General features: G+C 38.3%; 1 protein-coding gene and 1 non-coding gene across 12 annotated transcripts in view; both read right to left on the bottom strand.

The window, feature by feature from the left end:
- The window catches only part of GPHN (gephyrin), a 708,676-nt gene that overhangs the window by 29,042 nt on the left and 656,094 nt on the right, over positions 1–23,540 (bottom strand). For all 11 annotated transcript variants that reach the window (XM_053602269.1, XM_053602258.1, XM_053602260.1 and 8 more), the window contains one exon: positions 7,692–7,779. In XM_053602269.1, coding sequence (XP_053458244.1) covers positions 7,692–7,779 — 88 coding nt within the window. The remainder of the gene's footprint in view (positions 1–7,691; positions 7,780–23,540) is intronic.
- LOC128595004 (U6 spliceosomal RNA) lies at positions 22,049–22,155 on the bottom strand. Its single transcript, XR_008382700.1, has one exon. It is a non-coding gene; the product is annotated as a U6 spliceosomal RNA (small nuclear RNA).

The following is a 23,540-nucleotide window of genomic DNA, read 5'->3' as shown; positions in this document are numbered from 1 at the left end:
AGCATCATCATTTGTTCTTAAATCTTTGTCTCCCTATTGAAGCAACAAGGATCTTTATCTGATACTCTGTAACCCAGAATCAGATAAAGAAAAATGAATCAATGAGGAGCAAGGTCTCTTCCTCAACTCAGCTAAGGATAAACACCAGTGTCAGAAAAATTGTGAAAGACTTTGAAATGGGCAAAAAAGATCAGTAACACAACCTTTTGGGTTATTTGTGTCCTTGGGCTATTTTGCCACAATTAATCTGTAGAAAACTGATAGTGAATGAAAGGGACTGAATATGCTTTCTCACTGGAAATTCATTATGTTGAAACTCTAATCCCAGTGTGATGGTGGGGCCTTTGAGAGATAACTGGGTAATGAAGGCAGAGCCCTCATGAGTGAGATCAGTGCTTTTATAAGAACAGAGTTAACCAGCTCTCCTCTGCCTTGTGAGGGGAAAAAGATAAGCTGGCTATCTGCAGCCTGCAAGAGGGAGGCCCTCATCAAACCTGTCTATACTGTCTTCCTGATTTGGGATTTCCTAGCCTCCCAGAACTGTAAGAAATAAATGTTTGTTGTTTAAGTCTCCCAATTTATGGTATTTTGTTGGAGCAGTCTGAACTAAGATAGTAAACATAATTTTTATCCAAAGAAATTTTCCTATGAGTACAGACCAGTTTGCATCTGTTAGCAAATTTATTTTAGCATTCCTGATTACCTTTGGATTCTCCTTTGCATAGGTTGTAACAACTTACTGGTTTCCTCTTGTTGAGTTAAATAAAATCTTTGATGTGTTCTCATTTTATAAATTTATGAGACTCATAACTTTTTTACATAGGCAAATACATAAGCTTTTTAGTGTTACATAAAACTTTCAGAACTAATTATTAGTCTGGGCATGGTGGCTCATGCCTTTAATCCTACCACTCTGGGAGGCAGAGGTGGGTGAATTGTTTGAGCTCAGGAGTTTAAGACCAGCCTGAGCAAGAGTGAGACTCTGTCTCTAAAAAAAGAAAAAAAAAAAAAAAGTCGGGCTGTTGTGGCAGGCACTTCTAGTCTCAGCTACTTGGGAAGATGAGGCAACAGAATTGCTGGAGCCAAGAATTTGAGGTTGCTATGAGCTATGATGCCACAGTACTCTATCAAGGGCAACAAAGTGAGACTCTGTCTTAAAAAGAAAATAAATAAAAGAACTAATTGATCATTAAAAGAAAAATCATAAAAATATAATGAAGGCTCTATAATACATGTATATATGAAATTTATGACAAGAATAGCATAAATATTAGGAGAGGAAAAATACAAGTATATCATTTTAAGATTTTCATAAAATATGTGAAGTGGTATCATATCACTTCTAAGTAGAATGTGAAGTTATATATGCTATGAGCATATAATTAAATTTTGAAAGTTATATATATACTATGAGCACTAAAACAATTAAAATTTTTTTTTTATAAAAAGGAGGTACACAGTGAGTAAACCAAGAAAAGAGATGAAACCAAGATTAATGATTTTATCTAATCTAAAACTAGTAGATAAACAACTACATGCCCACAGGAGAGGAAAACAATTAAATACAAGGTAGGGGCTGGGCACCCATATCTCAGTGGTTAGAGCACCGGCCCTGTACACAAGGGCTGGTGAATTTGAACCCCAACCCGCTAAGCAAAAAAAAATAAAATAAAAATAAATCATAAAATAAAAGATAAATTCATGCAATCAGTGTAACCTGGTTTCTTGTACCCTCAATGAATCCCCAACAACAATAAAAATAAATAAATAAATAAGTGAATAAATACATTCAAGGTGGGGAGGGAACTTAAGTAAGTTCCCTATAGGGCACAATGCAGGGGCACACTTTCTGGGTGAAGGACACAGCTACCACTCAGATTTTGGATTTTATCTTACAAACGCAAATAACATAACCTAGTCATATGTACCCTCATATGAACATGAAAAAAAAATTCAACGTTAAAAATTCTGAGGTAGGTTGGGCACAATGGCTCACACCTGTAATCCTAGCACTCTGGGAGGTTGAGGCAGATGGACTGCTTGAACTTGTAAGTTTGAGACCAGCCTGAGCAAGGGTGAGATCCTCCCTCTCCAAAAACTAGTTGGGTGTTGTGGTGGGTGCCTGTAGTCCCAATTACTCGGGAGGCTGAGGCTCAAGAGTTTGAGGTTGCTGTGAGCTATGACATCACAGCCCTTTACATAGGGCAACAAAATGACACTCTGTTTCAAAAAATAAAAAAAAAAGAAAATTCCGAGATGCCCTATTGATTTATTGGATAGTGCTAGGTAAGCTTTATTGTCAGAGAATTACATTTTATGGGTAGCTTAAATCTGGGTACATCTTTTCTTGGTTCCTGGAGTGAATTGCAAACAGCACTAAAATGATAATTGCTAATGTTTGATTTTTCTATTTTTGCCTCTCTATTAATTTTTGTTCTGTCTTTATATCTACACACACCAATAAAGTATTGTCCCAGTGGCAGCAATGACTGAGAATTTGGTTTTATGCTCTAACCTTTTGGTGATATCTGTAAATAGGTGGTACAAATCTCTTCTGTGTGGAGTAAGAGAAAACACAGAATCTGGTTTAATAGTCTTTCTTGTTTATTTCTCTTACTAGTCCATTTGAGACCAAATCAATTAAGGATTTTGTGCCCTCTAGGGAAGAAAATAAGTCTTTGATGAATTTTTATGGTTATGTGTTTACTCCTGACATACAGCTGAAGTTACAGGTAGAACTGAAACTATTACGTTTCTTATGTGTCTCTGTCTGTTATGACAGAAAACTGTTTACTTCATTTTGTGAGTGTGAAATGTTTTCCTATTTCTGGAGGGTATTCATACATAAAGTTTTATTTTCTCTTAAAGGTGCTCTGTTCTAATTTGCTTAGAGATACAAACAAGTGCTTATATAATTTCTAAAATTCCTGGATAGTAAAGAAATTTAACTTATAATATTTTAAATGTACTACACTAAAAAATATTATCCTTATAATTTAAAAAAATTCAAGTTCATATAATTAAGACAAATCTTTGGCAATAGCTTAATAATTTTAGTTATTATGAAAACCCAGTCATTTTTTTTCTTATTTATCTATCTTAAATACAATAAAAGTATACATTTTAGGCTGGGTGTGGTGGCTCGTCCCTACAATTCCAGTACTTTACTAGGCAGAGGCAGAAGGATAGTCTGAGGTCAGGGGTTCAAAACCAGCCTGGGCAATAGTGAGACCCTGTCTGTATAAACAAACAAACAAACCAACCATTAGCCGGGTGTGATGACACAGACCTATAGTCCCAGCTATACAGGAGGATCACTTTAGCTTAGGAGTTAGAGGCTGCAGTGGGCTCTAATTATAATATTCCAGTTTGGGTGGCAAAGAAAAGAAAGAAAAAAGTATTTGTTCATCTTTGCTGCATTAAGAAGGTAAAAAAGGGATGTATGGGGCGGCACCTGTGGCTCAGTGAGTAGGGCGCCGGCCCCATATGCTGAGGGTGGCGGGTTCAAACCCAGCCCCGGCCAAACTGCAACAAAAAAATAGCCGGGTGCTGTGGTGGGCACCTGTAGTCCCAGCTACTCGGGAGGCTGAGGCAAGAGAATCACTTAAGCCCAGGAGCTGGAGGTTGCTGTGAGCTGTGTGATGCCACGGCACTCTACCGAGGGGCATAAAGTGAGACTCTGTCTCTACAAAAAAAAAAAAAAAAAGAAAAAAAAAAAAAAAGGGATGTATGTGGCTGTAAAAACTTGCTTGTGTTTGTAAGCTTTGCTAGTCTGCTAAAATGATTATGTATGGTATTTCCATTATCTATGTTCCCTAAGTTTTCTCTATGAAATAGAAATATGGGTGGTTGTAATTATATCAGAAGCAATAATGACAAAGAAGTATAACTGTGAGTTCTTTTGTATTTCAAGGAAAGAGAATATTTTTTTCTTAAAGTACAGTTTTTAAAATTTTTGGTCTCAGTATATTTCTATATGCTTTTTAAGTTAAAATCCATTAAGGATATCTAAGAGCTTTTGTTTATGTGAGTTAATTTAATTGTATTAGAAATTAAAACTAAGAAATTAAAAAAAATTATTTGTTGGTTCATTTGTATATAGCAGTGGTGAAGGCACTTCATGTTAACTTATTTTTTATGCTTGGCTTATAGTTTTGAAAATCTCTTTAATATCTAACTTAATACAAGTCAGTTGAAACCTCATGTCTGCTGAGGAGATATCACACATCATGATAATGATGTGCTGGAAAAACCCAAATGCACACTCATGAGAGAAGGAGAGAGAATGAGAAAAGAATAAAAAAGGCAGATAAAGTCTTAATAGTATTATGAAAATAGTTTTTATCTTGCAGGCCCAATTAAAAGATCTCAAGGGCCTTTACAGACCTGCAGGATTGCTCTTTGTTCTAAAGTGAAGGGTTAGTTTGTTCTAGAATATAAAAGTATATATAAAACTTTTAGAAATGGACTTGTCTTGGTGTATAATACTCGTGTCTGAAATGAGGCCGAGTTCCCTCAGTTTTGAAGAGCTTATTATTTCTGTGGTGATGATTGATGTCTTCCCTACAATATGATACATTATTCTTTCTGGGCTTTTTTGAGCTTTGTTTATTTTGTCTTTAATTATTTAAAAAAATTAAAAGAGCAAAGAACAAACGTTCCTCATTTATAAATGAGTGAAGGTTATTTGCAATCATGTTATCTTTTACATTTATTTTCAAACATTTTATTGTTACTTTGAAAAATTAAGTAACCAAGTATTATTTCTTAGGTGCCCAATTCATGTTTGGTAACTCTTTTGATTTTACCTTCTAAAGATCAGACCTAAACTGAGAAGAAATAATTTTCAGAATATCTGTTACACCTAAAATTGTCTTTGAAATTTCCTAGAGGGTCTTTAGAAAATCCCAGGTTTGTTCTTTCATCTTATAAAAAGAAATGCTGAAAATAATTAGGTGTGTTTGATGTGTTACTGATATAAAAGTTTTATGGGGGGAGCTGTCATACCTGAGAAGAGATGTTCAGTCTGTAAGATTCATATAGGTAAAATTTTATTAATATAAATGTTTCAGAAGCCATTTGCTTTCTGGGAAGTGCCTGGAGATTTGACAATGCCCTTGCTGTTTTACCTTCAGAGGAGCAAAGACCTGAGACCTAATAGCACTAGTAGAATATTCTGTATTTGTCCAGTACAGACTAGTGACCACATGAGTCTCTCTGATGCTTTGGTTCAAAGGGCTCTAGGTTTTATTTAACACCATTTGTGGCTTAAGTAATGTTTCTTGCCAGTCCTATGGTATAGGTGCTCAGAATTTGATTTAAATCCAATCAAATAAACTTCTTACATACCTGAGTTTCATTGTTTGTTTGTTTTTTTTTTTATGGCTATACTGCAGAAGTCAGCATACCTGACTGCACTTAAGATTCATGCCTGCTACATAATGCTTCTGATCTTTCCTTGACCTCCCTAACTGGTTTTCAAAGCCTATCTCCTGGGCTGAAAGCAGATATCCTATTTTTTATGCTTTTCTTTCTGCTACTAAGGTACCCTGAAATTCTTTTTGCAACAACAACTAGTTGCTTGGCAGGAGTATGCCATATGTATATTTTACGTTTTTCTTTCTGGTTCTTTATTATCTCATTCCACTCAAGGAAGCAGGAAAGACAGTTATGAGCGCCTAAGGAATACTGTGGGATGTCAGAACCTAAATTCTTTTTCCTACCAAATTAAAGGTTAAGTATAAGTATCTTATCACAGAGAAAATGAAATAAATAAAACCAATATGCTTAACTATATTGGTTTTGTTTACTTGTGAGTCAATCCCTAGGTTAACTGACATCTTTGTTAGCAGTAACAAAGAAAGTTAGATTGAGAAGTTACCACAGTAGAGCCATATGTATGCTACAAGCTTATTACTTCTCTAAAAGACTAATTTTAGTCGGCACAATAGGTATTATCCCACAACTAAGTTAACTGGGAGCTAAGATAGATTATATATGAAACAATCTCTGGAAATAACAAATTTAACATTTAAATAGTCCTGGCTTCAGGGTTTGCTCTTGTGATTTCAGAGTACCACAGGCAGTTGGATGGTAATGAAAGCAGACACACTGCAAATTATTTCTTACAGCCCTACCACAGCGCAGACTGCAGCCCCTAGCCTTTGTGATCTCAGGAGAGGTCTGAGGAGTTTGCTCTACCTGGGGCTAAATTCTGGGAGACTGTCAGGGAACACTAACCTAGCAATCTGTCTGCCGTAAGGACATCTACCCACACATCAACACTTTCACTCCTGGAGAGAATTTGAGATGGGAGTCTTGGACTGAGATTCGTTTTCTTCCATGGCTATTGGCAGCTGAAGTGCTAGTCTGAAAAACCCTAAAACTAAAGTTTGTGAATGGAAGGCAGGCATTCTCTGTTCAGGCTACTAAAGTCTGATCTTTGCTCTCAGAGCCAATAGAGTTCACTGTTCAAAGAGTTAGTTTATAAATTTAGGCAGTTTTATAGCTTGAGAGCACAGATATTAAGAATAATCATATATATGTTTACTTTAAACTAGGTCATATACATATGAGATCTCACTTAAATTAAATCGAGCTCTTGGAAAATATGAATTTTAGTAAAAACTGCTGTTATGAAAATATTGTTAATTTTTCAGCTTAGTCGTTAATATAAAATAAAACTTAGTAGGGCTATAGGCTGGCAAAATAGTTTGTGATTTGAAATATTATTGAGCCAAGATATAAGGTTGGTTATTATAGAAAAGAATATTTTAATTTTATAACATTATCCTATGGACCAAATAGTCATCATGAACTAATCCATCACATTAAGATATATAAAGTTGGCTCAGTGGTCTGGGCGCCAGCCACAGACCTGCCATGGCTGGCAGGTTCAAACTCGGCCTGGGCCTGCTAAACAATAACAACAACAAATAGCCAGGTGTTGTGGTGGGCGCCTGTAGTCCCAACTACTTGGGAGGCTGAGGCAAGAGAATAGCTTAAGACTAAGAGTTTGAGGTTGCTGTGAGCTGTGACGCCACAGCACTCTACCAAAGGCAACATAGTGAGACTCTGTCTCAAAAAAAAAAAAAAAAAAAAAAAAAAAATATATATATATATATATATATATAAAAGTTAATGATACTGAGATATTCAAATTGAAATTTTCATAGGACTAAGGATTACCATGTGCAAATAATCTTAGTTCAATAATACCATATATACATAGTACATATGTGTATATGTGTTTCGTTATTATTACTTATCACTTTTGTAAAAAGAGTCAAAGGAATTCCTAATCCTCTTTTTTTTCCCTGTGAGGAAGTGGAGCTAAGGGTTCTTGGTAAGGTTTGGAATATGAGGTGGGTGAGTTTGTCAGCTCTGGGAGAAAATATTTGAATACAAGGAAGGATCTTGGAGCTTTATATCATGTATAAAGGAAGTCCTAATATAATAAAATTGAGTGAGAAACAAACTACAAGTCTCTAGGGAACAGCACAAACCATTCTGTAAGTTGTGGGATTCTCCAGGCTGCTCCTGAGGTAAGCTCCCTAACCTACCATACTGCATGGATTTTCACCTTTGTGGGGGCCTGGTTATAAATACCAGATACCAACCAGACCAAAGTCAATCAATCATATGTAAGGCATCACAGTAGGTACATTTTTCTAAGCCCCATATTTTCATACCTTTTCCCCCATGGATACACCCCCTGATGTGATGATGACATCAGCACGACTGATCCCCTCATTCAAGGCATTGAGTAAGTCATCTGGGCTAGAAAAAATAAAGACAAATATATCAACACACAGATTTTAGATACAGCGCCAACTTAAAACTAAACTACCTTATTCACTGAATCGGCATTAATCAGCATGAACATAGCACTATATTCTGTATGATATGGGAACCAAAAAGGTCTCTGTCTAATGGAAGCATAACTCTTACTGTGTAGAAAGGACCTTCTAAGTGCTGAAGCAGGGGCTGCTGGTGCTTTCATGGGGCTTTTCACTCTAGCAAGGCAATATAATGCGGGGAGATAGTGAGATGCTGAGAAATGTCTAATCATCCTGGTTTGCTAGGAATATTCCTGTTTTAGTACCGAAAGTCAGATGTCCTAGGAAATCCCAAGAAAAACCAGGACACTTGCTCACCACAGGTGTTAGGCCACATAGGACTCTTCAGAGGAAATGACTTATATGGGGCCCCAAGAAATAAGTTGGATTTTGAGAGGTAGAAAGGGATAGGAAAAAGGCTTTGTAATCAACAGGATCTGCACTAGCATAGGCTTGGAATAGTAATTATGTCTGGGGTGTTTCTAAATCAGTATGAAAATGGCCTGGCTAGAATGAAGGACTTGATTGGGAACCCCTGGGATAGGTAGGATGGAACATGAGTTTGGAGGATCCTCAAGCCCAAGAATTTGGAGCTCATCTAATGGGAAACGAGGGAGAAGGCTCTTAGAAACATGAAGAACCAGTAGGTGTTTATTGGGAAAAGAAAGGGTAGCAAAAAAAAACGACAAGGAAGGCAGAGCCATAGGAACATAGAGGGTATAAGATGAATGTTAGGGATTAAAACTAGGCAGGCTTCTGACTTTACCAGGCTCCAGATGGCACAGGTCAAAGGCCTGGGGAGGAGATGGAGAGAAATCAAGGGCCTTATCCTCTGAATGATAGAAGGGTTACAAAGATGTAACTTAAGATTGATTAAGTGAAAATAAGCAAGGCTTATTTATGGAAGGAGAGGATGGTAGGAAGTAGCTCAAAGGGACTATTTAGTTTCTAATTTAAATACATATAAAGCAATTGACCAGTGTGACCTGAACTTGGCATTTCCCTTCAAGTGATGTAGTACACAGAAAAGTGTATGTGCAGCCTACACCCTGTCCACTGAAGTCTTTTTATCTGTGGAGGAGGGAGTGTTTCCCTTTTTAGTACCTGACTCTTCCTTTCCCTTACTTGTCTGTGGATATCTTAACACGAACAACTAGAAAGGGAGTAATCCTGACTTCTGACTTTCTAGTTCCTACTTTTAGTCCCTTTTCAGGCCCGGCTGTATTCTTGCTTTTGAGTTCCATAAGATAACCCTATATCCTCCTCAAAATCTCTCCTTGGCTTACGCAAACTTCAGCAGATTTTTGTTAACTTGAACCCCAATGATCTCTCAATGAGATGGCATGTATCTCTCATGACAGTGCAGTTTATTCCTTCACCTGAATGCCTTAATTGATGAGACAGAAAGAAGTAAAGTTAAACTTCAGATGGCATGATTTGTACAAGGATAGCATTTCAGTTGTTATCCCAGCATGAAAGAAGTAAGAAGTTCTTGAGACCCAGGAGACACTACCTTCACAGGCTTTAAAAGAGATAAGCCAGTAGGGAGGGGACACAGCGTGGCACAGAGACTAAGAATGCAAACTCGGGAGTCAAACTCCCTCAGCTTAAATCCTTGTGCCACCATTTGCTAGATATGGAACCTCAGACAAGTTGCTTAACCTCTCTTTGCTCTTTAGGTTTCCATCTGGAAAGCAGGGATTATAGGGTTGTCATGGGGATTAAATGATATAGCACACATAAAATACTTGGAATCATACCTGAAACAAAGTTTTCAAGAAAGGTTAGTTGCCGTTATTACTATTGTGCTAACAAAAGTTAATCATACAAACATACCTGGCAACCTGGCAAAGTTCAGCTTTAGCATGCTTTGCAGTTTTTATTGTGCAGAATACCAATTACTACCAAAGAAGAAAATCACAGATTTTCTTAAATACATTCACAGAGCTACATGTGAAAGGTCTAAACAGCAAAGTAGACCTGGTTCCAGCCTGAATGAGGTTCTCTTAGAGGATCTGGGTAAAATTCTCCTTTTCATATAGCATTGGCCTGTCCGTAAGTGTTCTAGGTGTTGCTCTGGCTCTGGAACGCAGGCTCCCAAGGGGAAGGAAGAAAAGTAAAAGTTAAAAAATTGGCTCATATGCTGTGGGAGGCCAAGGAAGGTGGCTTGCCTGAGCTCATGGGTTCGAGACCAGCCTGAGCCAGCATGAGACCCTGTCTCTAAAAATAGCTGGGTGTTGTGGCGAGTGCCTGTAGTCCCAGCTACTCAGGAGGCTGAGGCAAGAGAATTGCTTAAGCCCAAGAGTTTGAGATTGCTGTGAGCTATGATGCCATGGCACTTCTACTGAGGGTGACTGAGACTCTGCCTCAACATAGGAACCCATCAAAGTCATTGAGATGATTGCTTAGGCAGCCAAAAAGAAAAAAAAAAGTATTCATTTATGGTAAATAAAACATTAGGAGCTTAAAGAAAAAAATCCCTGACATAAATTCTGAAGTTAAACTGGTTGGGCAAACATCTAAGAAGAATTATATTGAATAATTCTTATATTTAAAGTTTCTTTGAACTAAGTATTTTAAACACATTTCTCATCAATACCTTTCATTTTTTGTTAAGAAAAAAGAGAGGCTGGGTACCCGTAGCTCAGTGGTTGGGTGCCAGCCATATGCTCCAGGGCTGGTGGATTTGAACCCAGCCCAGAGCCTGCCAAACAACAACAACAACAACAACAACAACAACAACAACAACAACCAAAAAAAAATAGCCAGGCATTGTGGTATGTGCCTATAGTCCCAGCTACTAGGGAGGCTGAGGCAAGAGGATTGCTTGAGCTTAAGTGTTGGAGGTTGCTGTGAGCTATGATGCCATAGCACTCTACCCAGGGTGACAAAGTGAAACTCTGTCTCAAAAAAAAAAAAAGAAAGAAAAGAGACAGAAAATTATTCTGTTGTGTTGAAATACTGTACAAATATACACATGATGGGTTCCTGATACCTAGAGTTCTAGGCTGCTTGCCTTGCTGGGTCATAATATCATTATGCTGAGCCAAATGGCTGACCTATGGAGTAAATGGAACAAACATCACAAATACAGGATAATAATGTGGGATGTGGTTCAAGTGAATAGACAATATTATCAACAAAACATGATCTTTTTGCAAGTACAAAGAGATATTAGCTAATTTCACCAATCTTACAATCTGTAACGCATATCATATGGTGAATCTACAGGATTATTAGAGCTGTGGGAAACAAAGCAGCCACAACACACACAGCGTCATGGTGTTCATCTTTGTAGGTGGATAAAGATAATCTGGGACAGGCTAGCTGATGACTGCAAAGAAACATACTTTTCAGTGAATTTTTTTTTGGTTTACTCATTTTTATATTTTCTGGGAAATATTCTTTTCCTATTTCACAAAACTGTGGTCATCAACTGCACATATAAAATTTTCTAATTTGTAGAAATAAATTAAAAGAGATTTGGTTTCTAATCCTTACTGCAAGTTATCATGTTTTAAAGAACAGGCTCAATGCTACTTTATGCTCTGTGGCTAGATCCAGAAAACCAATGAATCCCAAAGTGGAAAAGGTCGTCTTGTCCCGTAACAGAGCTGGGCCCCTGAGCCCATTATTTGGGCCTACCCGTCTCTGACTCTACTTTTTTTTTGGACATTTCTAGTGTCTGGGGATGTAGTTAGACATCATGGCTTACTAGAGAGACAGTATAAATGTGTTATAGTCAGAGGATCTATAACTTCATTCATGCTGGATGCTATAACTTGATTTACTTCACAATTAATCTGTAAAGTAGATTGAACAGGTATCATTATTTCCATTTTAAGAAAAGGTAAGTGGGGGCGGCGCCTGTGGCTCAGTGAGTAGGGCACCGGCTCCATATGCCGAGGGTGGCGGGTTCAAACCCAGCCCCGGCCAAACTGCAACAAAAAATAGCCGGGCGTTGTGGTGGGCGCCTGTAGTCCCAGCTGCTTGGGAGGCTGAGGCAAGAGAATCGCGTAAGCCCGAGAGTTAGAGGTTGCTGTGAGCCATGTGACGCCACGGCACTCTACCCAAGGGCGGTACAGTAAGACTCTGTCTCTACAAAAAAAAAAAAAGAAAAGGTAAGTGATAGAGAGGCAAAGTAGCATATTAAAGTCTATAGAGCTGTAAGTGGCACAGCTCGGACCACAACTTTTGGCTTCTCATTAAATGTTTGTTCCATTTCCTGTACAATCAGAAGTGATTGTATAGTTGTTTTTTTTAGGCATGTCATAGAAGGAAAATTTCACAGGAGAATCTTGTACAAAAGCATCAAAAATAGAGAATGCGTAGGCAACAGGTGTGGATTAGTCTGGGATTACCAGCAAAAGAATGAATGTGTAGACATGTTAGTACAGTTTTGGGGAAGGAAAAAAATACGATTCTGAATCTTATTAGTCATTAAATATGAAATGCCCGAATTAAAATCAAAAGTTTATTGTATCTTAAACCAGAAGCAGTACCATTAACCACAGTACGCACTTAAACTGTCAACACAGTTTTGCCACCTTAACAGTAGCTTGTTCGAGCCAGAAGTGAAGAAGCCTGGAGAGTTAAGTGGTGATAAAATTGCAAAAGGTGTTTTCCACATCTTGTTGAGAATTGAATATTTTTCTTTTCAATAAGTGGTTCAAAGCCCGGAAGAAATGGTACTCAGTTGGTGCAAGATCTGGTGAATATGGTAGATGACAGCAGGGCTCTTTGTGTGACCTGTGGTGGAGTGTTGTCTTACAAGAGGATTGGCCCTGTCTCTATTGACCAATCCGGCTGCTTAATCGCAAGCACCCTTACCACTTCATCTAACTGGCTGCTGTAGACATCTGCTGTAATCAGCTGAAGAGTTTTCATGAAGCTGTGGTGGACAATACCAGCACTGGACCACCAAATAGACACTATTAGCTTTGTTTGATGAATATTTGGTTTTGGATTGTGTTTCAGCACTTCATTCAACCACTGTGCCAAATGCTTGCAATTGTAGAAAGAAACTTTTCATCACATGTAACAATATGATATAGAAATGGTTCACCTTTATATTGTGACAGCAAAGAAAGTGATGCTTTGAGACAATTTGTTTTCTAACACTTATATAATCTGTGCGTAACCCATCTATCTATTCAGCTACTTTATCTTGCTGATTTGTTTCAAATGGTCCAATATTGTGGGAATGGTAACGTCAAACCTTGCTGCTAATGCACAGAGACACTGAGACGGATTCGCTTCCACTGCACTTTTAGCTCATCATTATCCACCTTGGTCTCAGGTCACCCATGTGGCTCATTTTCAATATTAAAATCATCAGAATGGAACTTCTCAAACCATCAACATATTGTGTGCTCATTAGCACATCCTTCACAAATACTTAGTTGATATTTCAAGCTGACTATGCTGCATTGGTTCCAATAATGGAACTTATATTTGAAAACAACATAAATCTTTGGCTGGGAGCAGTGGCTCACACCTGTGATCCTAGCACTCTGGGAGGCTGAGGCAGTGGACTGCCTGAGCTCAGGATTTTGAGACCAGCCTGAGTCCCAGCTCGAGACCAGCTGGGACTATAGGCATCCAAAATGGCCAGCTAGTTTTTCTATTTTATATAGAAGAACTCTATAAAAATAGAAGACCCCATCTCTACTAAAAATGGAAAAACTAGCTGGGCTTTGTGGGAGGTGCCCGTAGTCCAGCTACTTGGGAGGCTGAGGTTAGAGGATTGCTTGAGCCCAGGAGTTAGAGGTTGCTGTGAGCTAGGACATCACAGCACTGTACCCAGGGCTACAGAGTGAGTCTCTGTTTCAGAAAAAAGAAAGAAAATAACATAATTTTTTTGTCTTATCCATGGTTTCACAAAAATTGATCTAAAAAAAATCTGAAAAATTATCACAAGCTAAAACATGCGTTTGAAGGAATGAGAATGGACAATAAAATAAAATGTGACATGTCAAAGTGAAATATCAAAGGTATTAACTGTCAAATTTAGTACTTAAGGAAATCAGTGATAACCTAAAATTTATTAATAATCTAAAATACATTCACATGGAAACTGAGATTTTGATTAAATATAATTTGAGGGCTTGTCCACAAGTCATAAATTCTCTTTATTTTTATTTTTTTATTTTTTGTAGAGGCAGAGTCTCACTTTGTGGCCCTCGGTAGAGTGCCGTGGCCTCACCCAGCTCACAGCAACCTCCAACTCCTGGGCTTAAGCGATTCTCTTGCCTCAGCCTCCCGAGTAGCTGGGACTACAGGCGCCCGCCACAACGCCCGGCTATTTTTTGGTTGCAGTTTGGCCGGGGCTGGGTTTGAACCCGCCATCCTCGGTATATGGGGCTGGCGCCCTACCGACTGAGCCACAGGCGCCACCCCCTAAATTCTCTTAATTTTTTATGATTCATATTATATTTTCAATTATAAAACTTTTCCAACATAATAGTGTAACAAACATCCATGTATTCATCTCTCAGAGTTGACAGATGGTAATATTTTTATATATTTACTTCATACTCTCTCCCTCAGACTTTTAACAAATAAAAACTGAGTTTTGCTTTCTAAGACTGAAATATTACTCTGAATATTGATATGAAGAAATAGAAAACAAATATTATAATCATGAGTATATTAGAAAGAAAAGTCATGATTTTCTCAGTTTTGCTAAATAGAACACAATATTTTAATTTTCTCAGGTAGAGGAGACTAAAACTACAAAACATTATAATCTGACTTTATAGTATTTAAGAATACAACTTCCTATATATGATATCAAATGATATTTAAGACACAAAATTAATGACAATAATACTTATGTTATAAAAACAACAATACATTTTTACACCCATGTGTTAATCTTACAATTCTGTGAGATAAGAGAAGACACGAAGGTTCTGACAGACAGTGACAGGTTCAAGGTCACCTTTGTGTTTTTTCTATTTTTCCAAACTACAATAACATGCAAACTGTGGAAGACACTTTGTTATACATAGTATACTGTCAGATAACAGCTATTTATCATTATCTAAATATGTCTTTGTTCTTGTAAAATGTGAAATATTTTCTCACCGTTGCCACTAGAGGGGCTGTTGGATTAAGAAGAAAAGTTTTCGGGTGGCACCTGTGGCTCAAGGAGTAGGGCGCCGGCCCCATATGCTGGAGGTGGTGCGTTCAAACCCAGCCCCGGCCAAAAAAAAACCTCAAAACCCCCCCCAAAAAACAAACAAAAAAACAAACAAGAAGAAAAGTTTTCTAGGTATATATACCAGTAGTTTCTCTTTCTTCAGAATGGTGGATCTTAAAGGGATATTGTGACGTCATTTAAATCTTTCTTCATTAACAACTGCAGTTTTAATTAGATTTAGATGGTTAATTACCATTTCTTTTTTTTTAATTTATTTGTTTTTATTGTTAAATCATAGCTGTGTACATTAGTGCAATCAAGGGGTACAATGTGAGGGTTTCATATACAATCTGAAATATTCTCATCAAACTGTTCAACGTGGCCTTCATGGCATTTTCTTAGCTACTGTATGTAGGCATTTGTATTCTGCATTTAGTAAGTTTCACCTAGACCCATTCTAAGATGCACTGTACATGAGGCCCCACCCATTACCATCCCTCCATCAATACCTCCCCCCCTCCCTTCCCCTTCCTTGGCCCTTTCCCCATAGTCTTGTGCTATAGTTGGGTTACGGCCTTCATGTGAAAGCTATAATTTAGCTTCATAGTAGAGCTGAGTACATTGGATACTTTTTCTTCCATTCCTGAGATACTTTGCTAAGAAGAATATGTTTCAGCTCCATCCATGTAAACATGAAAGAGGTAAAGTCTCCATCTTTCTTTAAGGCTGCATAATATTCCATGGTATACATGTACCACAATTTGCTAGTCCATTTGTGGGTCGATGAACACTTGGGCTTCTTCCATGAAGAAGCAATTATGAATTGGGCTGCAATAAACATTCTGGTACAAATATCTTTGTTATATTGTGACTTTTGGTCTTCTGGGTATAAACCTAGTAAAGGAATTATAGGATTGAAAGGCAGGTCTATCTTTAGGTCTCTAGGTATTCTCCAAACATCCTTCCAGAAGGAACGTATTAGTGTGCATTCCCACCAGCAGTGTAGAAGTGTGCCCTTTTCTCCACATCCACGCCAATATCTCTGGTTTTGGGATTTTGTTATGTGGGCTACTCTTACTGGGGTTAGGTGATATCTCAAAGTAGTTTTGATTTGCATTTCTCGGATGATTAAGGATGATGAGCTTTTTTTCATGTGTTTGTAGATTGTGCATCTGTCTTCTTTAGAGAAGTTTCTCTTCAAGTCCCTTGCCCACCCTGAGATGGGGTCATGTGTTCTTTTCTTGCTAATACGTTTGAGTTCTCTGTGGATTCTGGTTATTAGACTTTTATCGGAGGTATAACCTGCAAATATTTTCTTCCATTCTGAGGGCTGTCTGCTTGCTTTACTTACAATGTTCTTGGCTGTGCAGAAGCTTTTTAGTTTGATCAGGTCCCAGCAGTGTATTTTTGATACTGCTTCAATTGCCTGGGGAGTCTTCCTCATAAAATATTCACCCAGGCCGATTCCTTCAAGAGTTTCCCCTGCACTTTCTTCAAGTATTTTTATAGTTTTATGTCTTAAGTTTAAACCTTTTATCCAGTGAGAGTCTATCTTAGTTAATGGTGAAAGATGTGGGTCCAGTTTCAATCTTCTACAGGTTGCCAGCCAGTTTACCCAGCACCATTTGTTAAATAGGGAATCTTTTCCCCACTGGATGTTTTTAATTGGCTTGTCAAAGATCAAATAACGGTAAGTAGCTGGATTCATCTCTTGGTTCTCTATTCTGTTCCAGACATCTACTTCTCTGTTTTTGTGCCAGTACCACGCTGTTTTGATCACTATCGATTTATAGTACAGTCTCAGGTCTGGTAGCATGATTCCTCCTGCTTTGTTTTTATTGCTGAGTAATGTCTTGGCTATTCGAGGTTTTTTCTGATTCCATAAAAAACAAAGTATTATTTTTTCAAGATCTTTAAAATATGACAATGGAGCTTTAATAGAAATTACATTAAAATTATATATTGCTTTGGGTAGTATGGACATTTTAACAATGTTGATTCTTCCCAGCCATGAGCATGGTATGTTTTTCCATCTGTTAACATCTTCAGCTATTTCTTTTCTTAAAGTTTCATAGTTCTCTTTGTAGAGATCTTTCACATCCTTTGTTAGGTATACTCCCAAATATTTCATCTTCTTTGGCACTACTGTGAAAGGAATAGAGTCCTTGACTGTTTTTTCGGCTTGGTTATTGTTGGTGTATATAAAGGCTACAGATTTACGGGTGTTGATTTTGTAGCCTGAGACATTGCTGTATTCCTTGATCACTTCTAAAAGTTTTGTAGTAGAATCCCTAGTGTTTTCCAGATATACGATCATATCATCTGCGAAGAGTGAAAGTATGATCTCTTCTGACCCTATGTGGATACCCTTGATTGCCTTTTCTTCCCTAATGTCAATGGCTAAAACTTCCATTACAATGTTAAAGAGCAATGGAGACAATGGGCAACCTTGCCTGGTTCCTGATCTAAGTGGAAATGATTTCCATTTAACTCCATTCAATACGATATTGGCTGTGGGTTTGCTGTAGATGGCCTCTATTAGTTTAAGAAATGTCCCTTCTATACCAATTTTCTTTTTTTTGTGTTTTTTGGCCGGGGCTGGGTTTAAACCCACCACCCCCGGCATATGGGACCGGCGCCCTACTCCTTAAGCCACAGGCACCGCCTATACCAATTTTCTTAAGTGTTCTGATCATGAAGGGATGCTGGATATTATCAAAAGCTTTTTCTGCATCATTGAAAGAATCATGTGGTCCTTATTTTTTAGTTTGTTTATGTGTTGAATTACATTTATAGATTTACATATATTGAACCAGCCTTGAGACCCTGGGATAAATCCCACTTGGTCATGGTGTATAATATTTTTGATGTGTTTTGGATTCTGTTTGTTAGGATCTTATTGAGTATTTTAGCATCAATATTCATTAGTGATATTGGTCTATAATTTTCTTTTCTTGTTGGGTCTTTCCCTGGTTTGGGGATCAAGGTGATGTTTGCTTCGTAGAATGTGTTGGGTAAATATTCCTTCTCTTTCTATATTTTGGAAGAGGTTTAGTAGTATAGGTACTAGTTCTTCTTTAAAGGTTTGGTAGAATTCTGACGTAAAGCCATCTGGTCCTGGGCTTTTCTTTTTAGGGAGAGTTTGTATAGTTGATGCTATTTCAGAACTTGGTATAGGCCTGTTCAACATTTCCACTTCGTTCTGGCTAAGTCTTGGTAGGTGGCGTACTTCCAGGTATTGGTCGATTTCTTTCAGATTTTCATATTTCTGAGAGTAGAGTTTCTTGTAGTATTCGTTAAGAATTTTTTGAATTTCTGAGGGGTCTGTTGTTATTTCATCTTTACCATTTCTGATTGATGAAATTAGAGATTTTACTCTTTTTTTCCTGGTTAGGTTGGCCAAAGGTTTATCTATTTTATTGATCTTTTCAAAAAACCAACTTTTGGATTTATTGATCTGTTGTATAATTTTTTCTTTTCAATTTCATTTAGTTCTGCTCTGGTTTTGGTTATTTCTTTTCTTCTGCTGGGTTTGGGGTTGGAGTGTTCTTCCTTCTCCAGTTGCTTGAGATGTCCCATTAAGTTATTAACTTCCTCTCTTTCCGTTTTCTTGAGGAAGGCTTGCAGTGCTATAAATTTCCATCTTAGGACTGCCTTTGCAGTATCCCAGAGGTTCTGGTAATTCGTGTCTTGATTGTTGTTTTGTTCCAAAAATTTGGTGATTTCCTTCTTATTCTCATATATAACCCATCTATCCTTCAGCATAAGGTTGTTTAGCTTCCATGTTTTTGTATGGGTATGCAGGTTCCTGTTGTTATTGAGTTCAAGTTTTATTCTATGATGGTCTGAGAAGATGCAAGGAATAACTTCTATTTTTTTAAATTTGCTGAGGTTAGATTTGTGGCCTAGGATGTGGTCGATTTTGGAGTATGTTCCATGGGCTGATGAGAAGAATGTGTATTCAGTTTTGTTGGGATGAAATGTTCTGTAGATGTCTGTTATGCCCAGATGTTGAATGGCTGAGTTTAAATCTAAGATTTCTTTGCTTAGCTTCTTTTTGGAGGATCTATCCAGCACTGCTAAAGGGGTGTTAAAATCTCCAACTACTATGGAACTGGAGGAAATCAAGTTGCTCATGTCTGTTAGAGTTTCTCTTATAAATTAAGGTGCGTTGTGGTTGGGTGCATAAATATTAATAATAGAGATCTCACCATATTGAGTATTACCTTTAACAAATATGAAGTGTCCATCCTTATCCTTAATTATTTTGGCTGGTTTAAAGCCTATTGCGTCTGCGAACTGGATTGCAACGCCGGCTTTTTTCTGCTTTCCATTTGCCTGGAATATAGATGATCATCCCTTTACCTTGAGTCTATATTTGTCTTTTTTTTTTTTTTTTTTTTTTGGTTTATTTGGCCGGGGCTGGGTTTGAACCCGCCACCTCCGGCATATGGGACTGGCGCCCTACCCCTTGAGCCACAGGCACCACCCATATATTTGTCTTTTAATGTAAGATGCAATTCTTGTATGCAACAGATATCTGGCTTGAGTTTCTGTATCCAGTCAGCCAAACTGTGCCTCTTTAGAGGACAGTTTAAACCATTCACATTAATTGAGAATATCGATAAGCCTTTTGAGAGTCCACTGGACATTTTTAATCCTTTTGCGACTGTGGAAGTTGGAATTTGATCAAAATTTTCTGGGTGAGTTTACTTTTGTGGTGGAGGATTATGCTGGTCTTTAGGGAGGATAGGTCTGAAAATATCCTGGAGAGCTGGTTTAGTTATGGCAAATTTCTTCAACATGTGAATGTCATTGAAGTATTTAATTTCTCCATCATAAATGAAACTCAGTTTAGCTGGGTATAGGATCCTGGGTTGAAAGTTATTTTGTTTTAGGAGATTAAAAGTCGATGACCATCCTCTTCTAGCTTGAAAGGTTTCAGCAGAGAGAACTGCAGTTATTCTAATATTCTTCCCCTTGTAGGTAATGGTTTTCTTTCGTCTGGCTGCTTTCAGAATTTTCTCCTTCATATTAACCTTAGTGAAATTGATTATGATGTGTCTGGGGGATGTCTCATTTGGGTTGAGTCGTGCTGGAGTTCTGAAACTGTCTGCTATCTGAATTTCAGAATTTCTTGGCATGTCTGGAAAGTTCTCCTTCATAATCTCATGGAGAAGAGACTCTGTGCCTTGTGAAGCCACTTCGTTGCTTTCGGGGATCCCTATAAGATGAATATTGGTTTTCTTTGAATTATCCCAGAGCTCTCTGAGAGAGTGATCTGTTTTTGCCCTCCATTACTCATCCTGTTTGAGAGTTTGGGAGTGTTCGAAAACTTTGTCTTCAATGTCAGAAATCCTTTCTTCTGCTTTTTCCATTCTGTTACTGAGGGATTCTACTGTGTTTCTCAGATCTTTGAGAGATGTAACTTCTTGTCTCAATGTGTCAAAATCTTTGGTCATTTGGTCTTTGAATTTGTTGAATTCCTGAGATATCTTTTGGGTTACTGCTTGGAGTTCTAATTCAATCTTATTTGCTATCCAGATTCTGAATTCGATTTCTGACATCTCAGCTATTTGTTGATGCATGGGATCTTGTGCTGTGTCTGCCCCATTGATCCTTGGGGGAGTTGATCTACTCTGATTATTCATATTGCCAGAGTTTTTCTGTTGATTTCGCCTCATGATTGTTTTTCACTGTTGCCTCTGGCCCTCAGAGTTGGAGAGGTGTCTCTCCAAGATTAGATCTCAGTGGGATCACTCTGTTGTTGCTTGATCTTTGTAGGGAGTGACTCTGTGTAGTTCCTCTGGGGCTGCTCCAGCTAGGGAGTTCTGGTTGTGGAATCAGCTCTGGCATGCGACACACCTGGATCCAGCAACAGGGAGGGAGGTAGTGGGCACGGTTCTGGGAGTGCCTGGCACCCAGTGAGTTTGGCACAGAGAGCTCAAGGCTCCAGCAGTCTCTGGCCAGGGGAAGGGCTCTGTGCAGAGGCAGGGAGGGCTCCAGAGGGCACGTGGCTACCAGTATCCCTGGCCAGACGAGAGGGCCAGTGTGGAGGCTGGGAGGACACAGGAAGGAGGACACAGGGTTGCATGGCTCCCGCAGTTCCTGGTTAGGGCATGCGGAGGCTCAGTTGGTGTGGGGTCACGGCACAGATCTTATGGAAGTCCAGGCAGCACCAAGCCCAGGAATTTGAAGTTGCCATGAGCTGTGATACCACAGCACTCTACCCAGGGCAACAGCCCGAGCCTCCATTGTGCCAAAACCGTCTCAGTCTGCCCCTAAGGGTTAAGGCTGTAAGGCAGCTCAGTCCCCGCCTTTAGGCTGCTCAGTCACTAGGTTACTAGGTCCCGTCCGATCCTTGCTCTGGGGCCCTGAGGGCGGAGCTTGCCCAGGCAGTTCTCTCACACAATGGCTCCCTGCAGCCCAGCTCAGTGGCTCTGTCTGGGGCCCCAGACAATGCCCAAAGTTCTCTGCACTCCTGCTCAAGCTCTCTCCCCAAGGCAGTTCAACTGAGTGCCAAGTCCAAAAACACTGAAACAGTTCACAGGTAAGGCCTTTCCGGTTTGCAGTCTCACTGCTGCTTGTACTTACGGTTGCTGGTGTGATTAGGTCAATCAAACACATGCAACCACTTGCCAGTTTCCCACTGTTTTTGTCCTCCTCTTGGGGTCCAGAAGTCCCTTGCTGACTCCCTGTATCCTCATAGGGATGATTATAGGCAGATCCCACCAGCCAGAGTTGTCTGGAGTCTTATCTCCCCTGACTCACAGTGCCCAGTTGCAGGGAAGCTGTTACTCGGCTGCCATCTTTAATCTCTCCCCCCTAATTACCAGGGGGGAGATTTTTTTTGTATGAAGAGAAGCCATCTTTTTTGTATGGTCAATAACAGTAGAAAAATCATGACAAAAATGATTGAGTGAAATCTTAGGAATATTTTTTATAAAAGGTTATTGTGGTAGATTACAAATGGAGTTTTTGGAAACTAAGGATTTTGCCTTTTCTAGAATAGTATGATTATGATTCTGTAGATACTTTTATAGCGAGTATAGGAGAACATATGGGGAAAAATATGGAACGCTTCACGAATTTGCGTGTCATCCTTGCGCAGGGGCCATGCTAATTTTCTCTGTATCATTCCAATTTTAGTATATGTGCTGCCGAAGCGAGCACCCTAATTACCATTTCTCAAAGATAATTCTAATACTAGCAAGAATCTTGATTTACTAACACTTTCTATTCATTTTCATTTGAATTATTAAGTACTTAATCCTTTTTTCTTAGAATATCAATATCATAGGAAAACACACTATAAGACAGTTGCTTAAAATGTAATATAACTGAAGATAGAGATGTTAATTGAAGGCCTGAATGTTATAAAGTCTAGAATCTAGTTTTACTTCTGCTAACTACCTAGACAACTACTTAGACAACTACCTAGATGATCTGAAAAATTACCATCTTTTTCTGAGTTTTATTCCTCTTATCTGTAAAATGAGGACACTTGGCCTAGTCCTTTTCATTTCTAAAATTCACTGATTCTAAGAACTTGTTACTGGTTGGGATCCAGTTCAAGCACAAGGGCATCATTTTTAAGTTGACCCATCAGGGAAAGCCCAGCCCTTACAACGGAATAGTCCAGAAAGCACAGAGGCTTTTTGTTTGTTTGTTCGTTCTTCATTAGAAGACTGGCAGCTTGCCATGGGTGCTTTGACGATTCAGAAGTTAAGACTTCTGTGCCTTTTACTACTAGTAATTCTCTTTTCCAGTAGACTCTATTCATATCAGATCCAAAGTACCCTAGCAGCTCCCTGAACTCTGAAAGTAAACAGAATTCTCAGTAGGCAAAGGAAAATACCAGCAGTCTAAGAAGAAAGCCACCAGAAGTTGGAAGAATAAGCACACAATTTAATCCAGCTCCTAGTGAAATAAAACTCCTAGGGGAATAGATCATTTGAAGAATAACGATAACCAACAATTAAACAACTTATATAAATTGAATTATGACATTAAAAGGGTAGAAAAACACCATTTTCTAAAGGGGAACAAAAAACATCATTTTCAAATTTAGTAATGAAGGTGAGTATAGTACCTGTTGAAAATTTACTCAGTGGCCTTGAAAATAAAGTGGTAGAAACATCTCCAAGAATTGTACAAAGTATAAGAAGATGAAAGTCTTGCAGAAAAATAATAAGAAACTTAGAGGGCAGAATAAGATACTGACAGACAGATTAACAACATAATTCTACAAAGAGAGAAAGGAATAAATAGAGGGAAATGAGAGGAAAAATTTGTTTATTTGAAAAGAGATAGAAAAGGTTAACTGAGTTCCAGGCGAGATTGTTGAAAAAAACACAAACTGAATCATGTCCTGGTAACTTTTATATTTTCAAGGACAAAGAGAAAATTTTACAAATTACGAGATAAGAAGATTGGTACTTTCCTTCCTAATGAAGGAAAAATAATATTGGCTTTTGAGTTCCTACCTGCAATATTGAAAACTAGAAAACAGCAAATTAACATCAACATAACTCTGAGAAAGAAGGCATAGAACCTTC

Source organism: Nycticebus coucang, chromosome 9 (genome assembly GCF_027406575.1).
Source record: "Nycticebus coucang isolate mNycCou1 chromosome 9, mNycCou1.pri, whole genome shotgun sequence".
Classification (NCBI taxonomy): domain Eukaryota; kingdom Metazoa; phylum Chordata; class Mammalia; order Primates; family Lorisidae; genus Nycticebus; species Nycticebus coucang.
The sequence above is the reverse complement of the archived record's forward strand: the minus strand, read 5'-3'. Positions and strand labels throughout refer to the sequence as shown.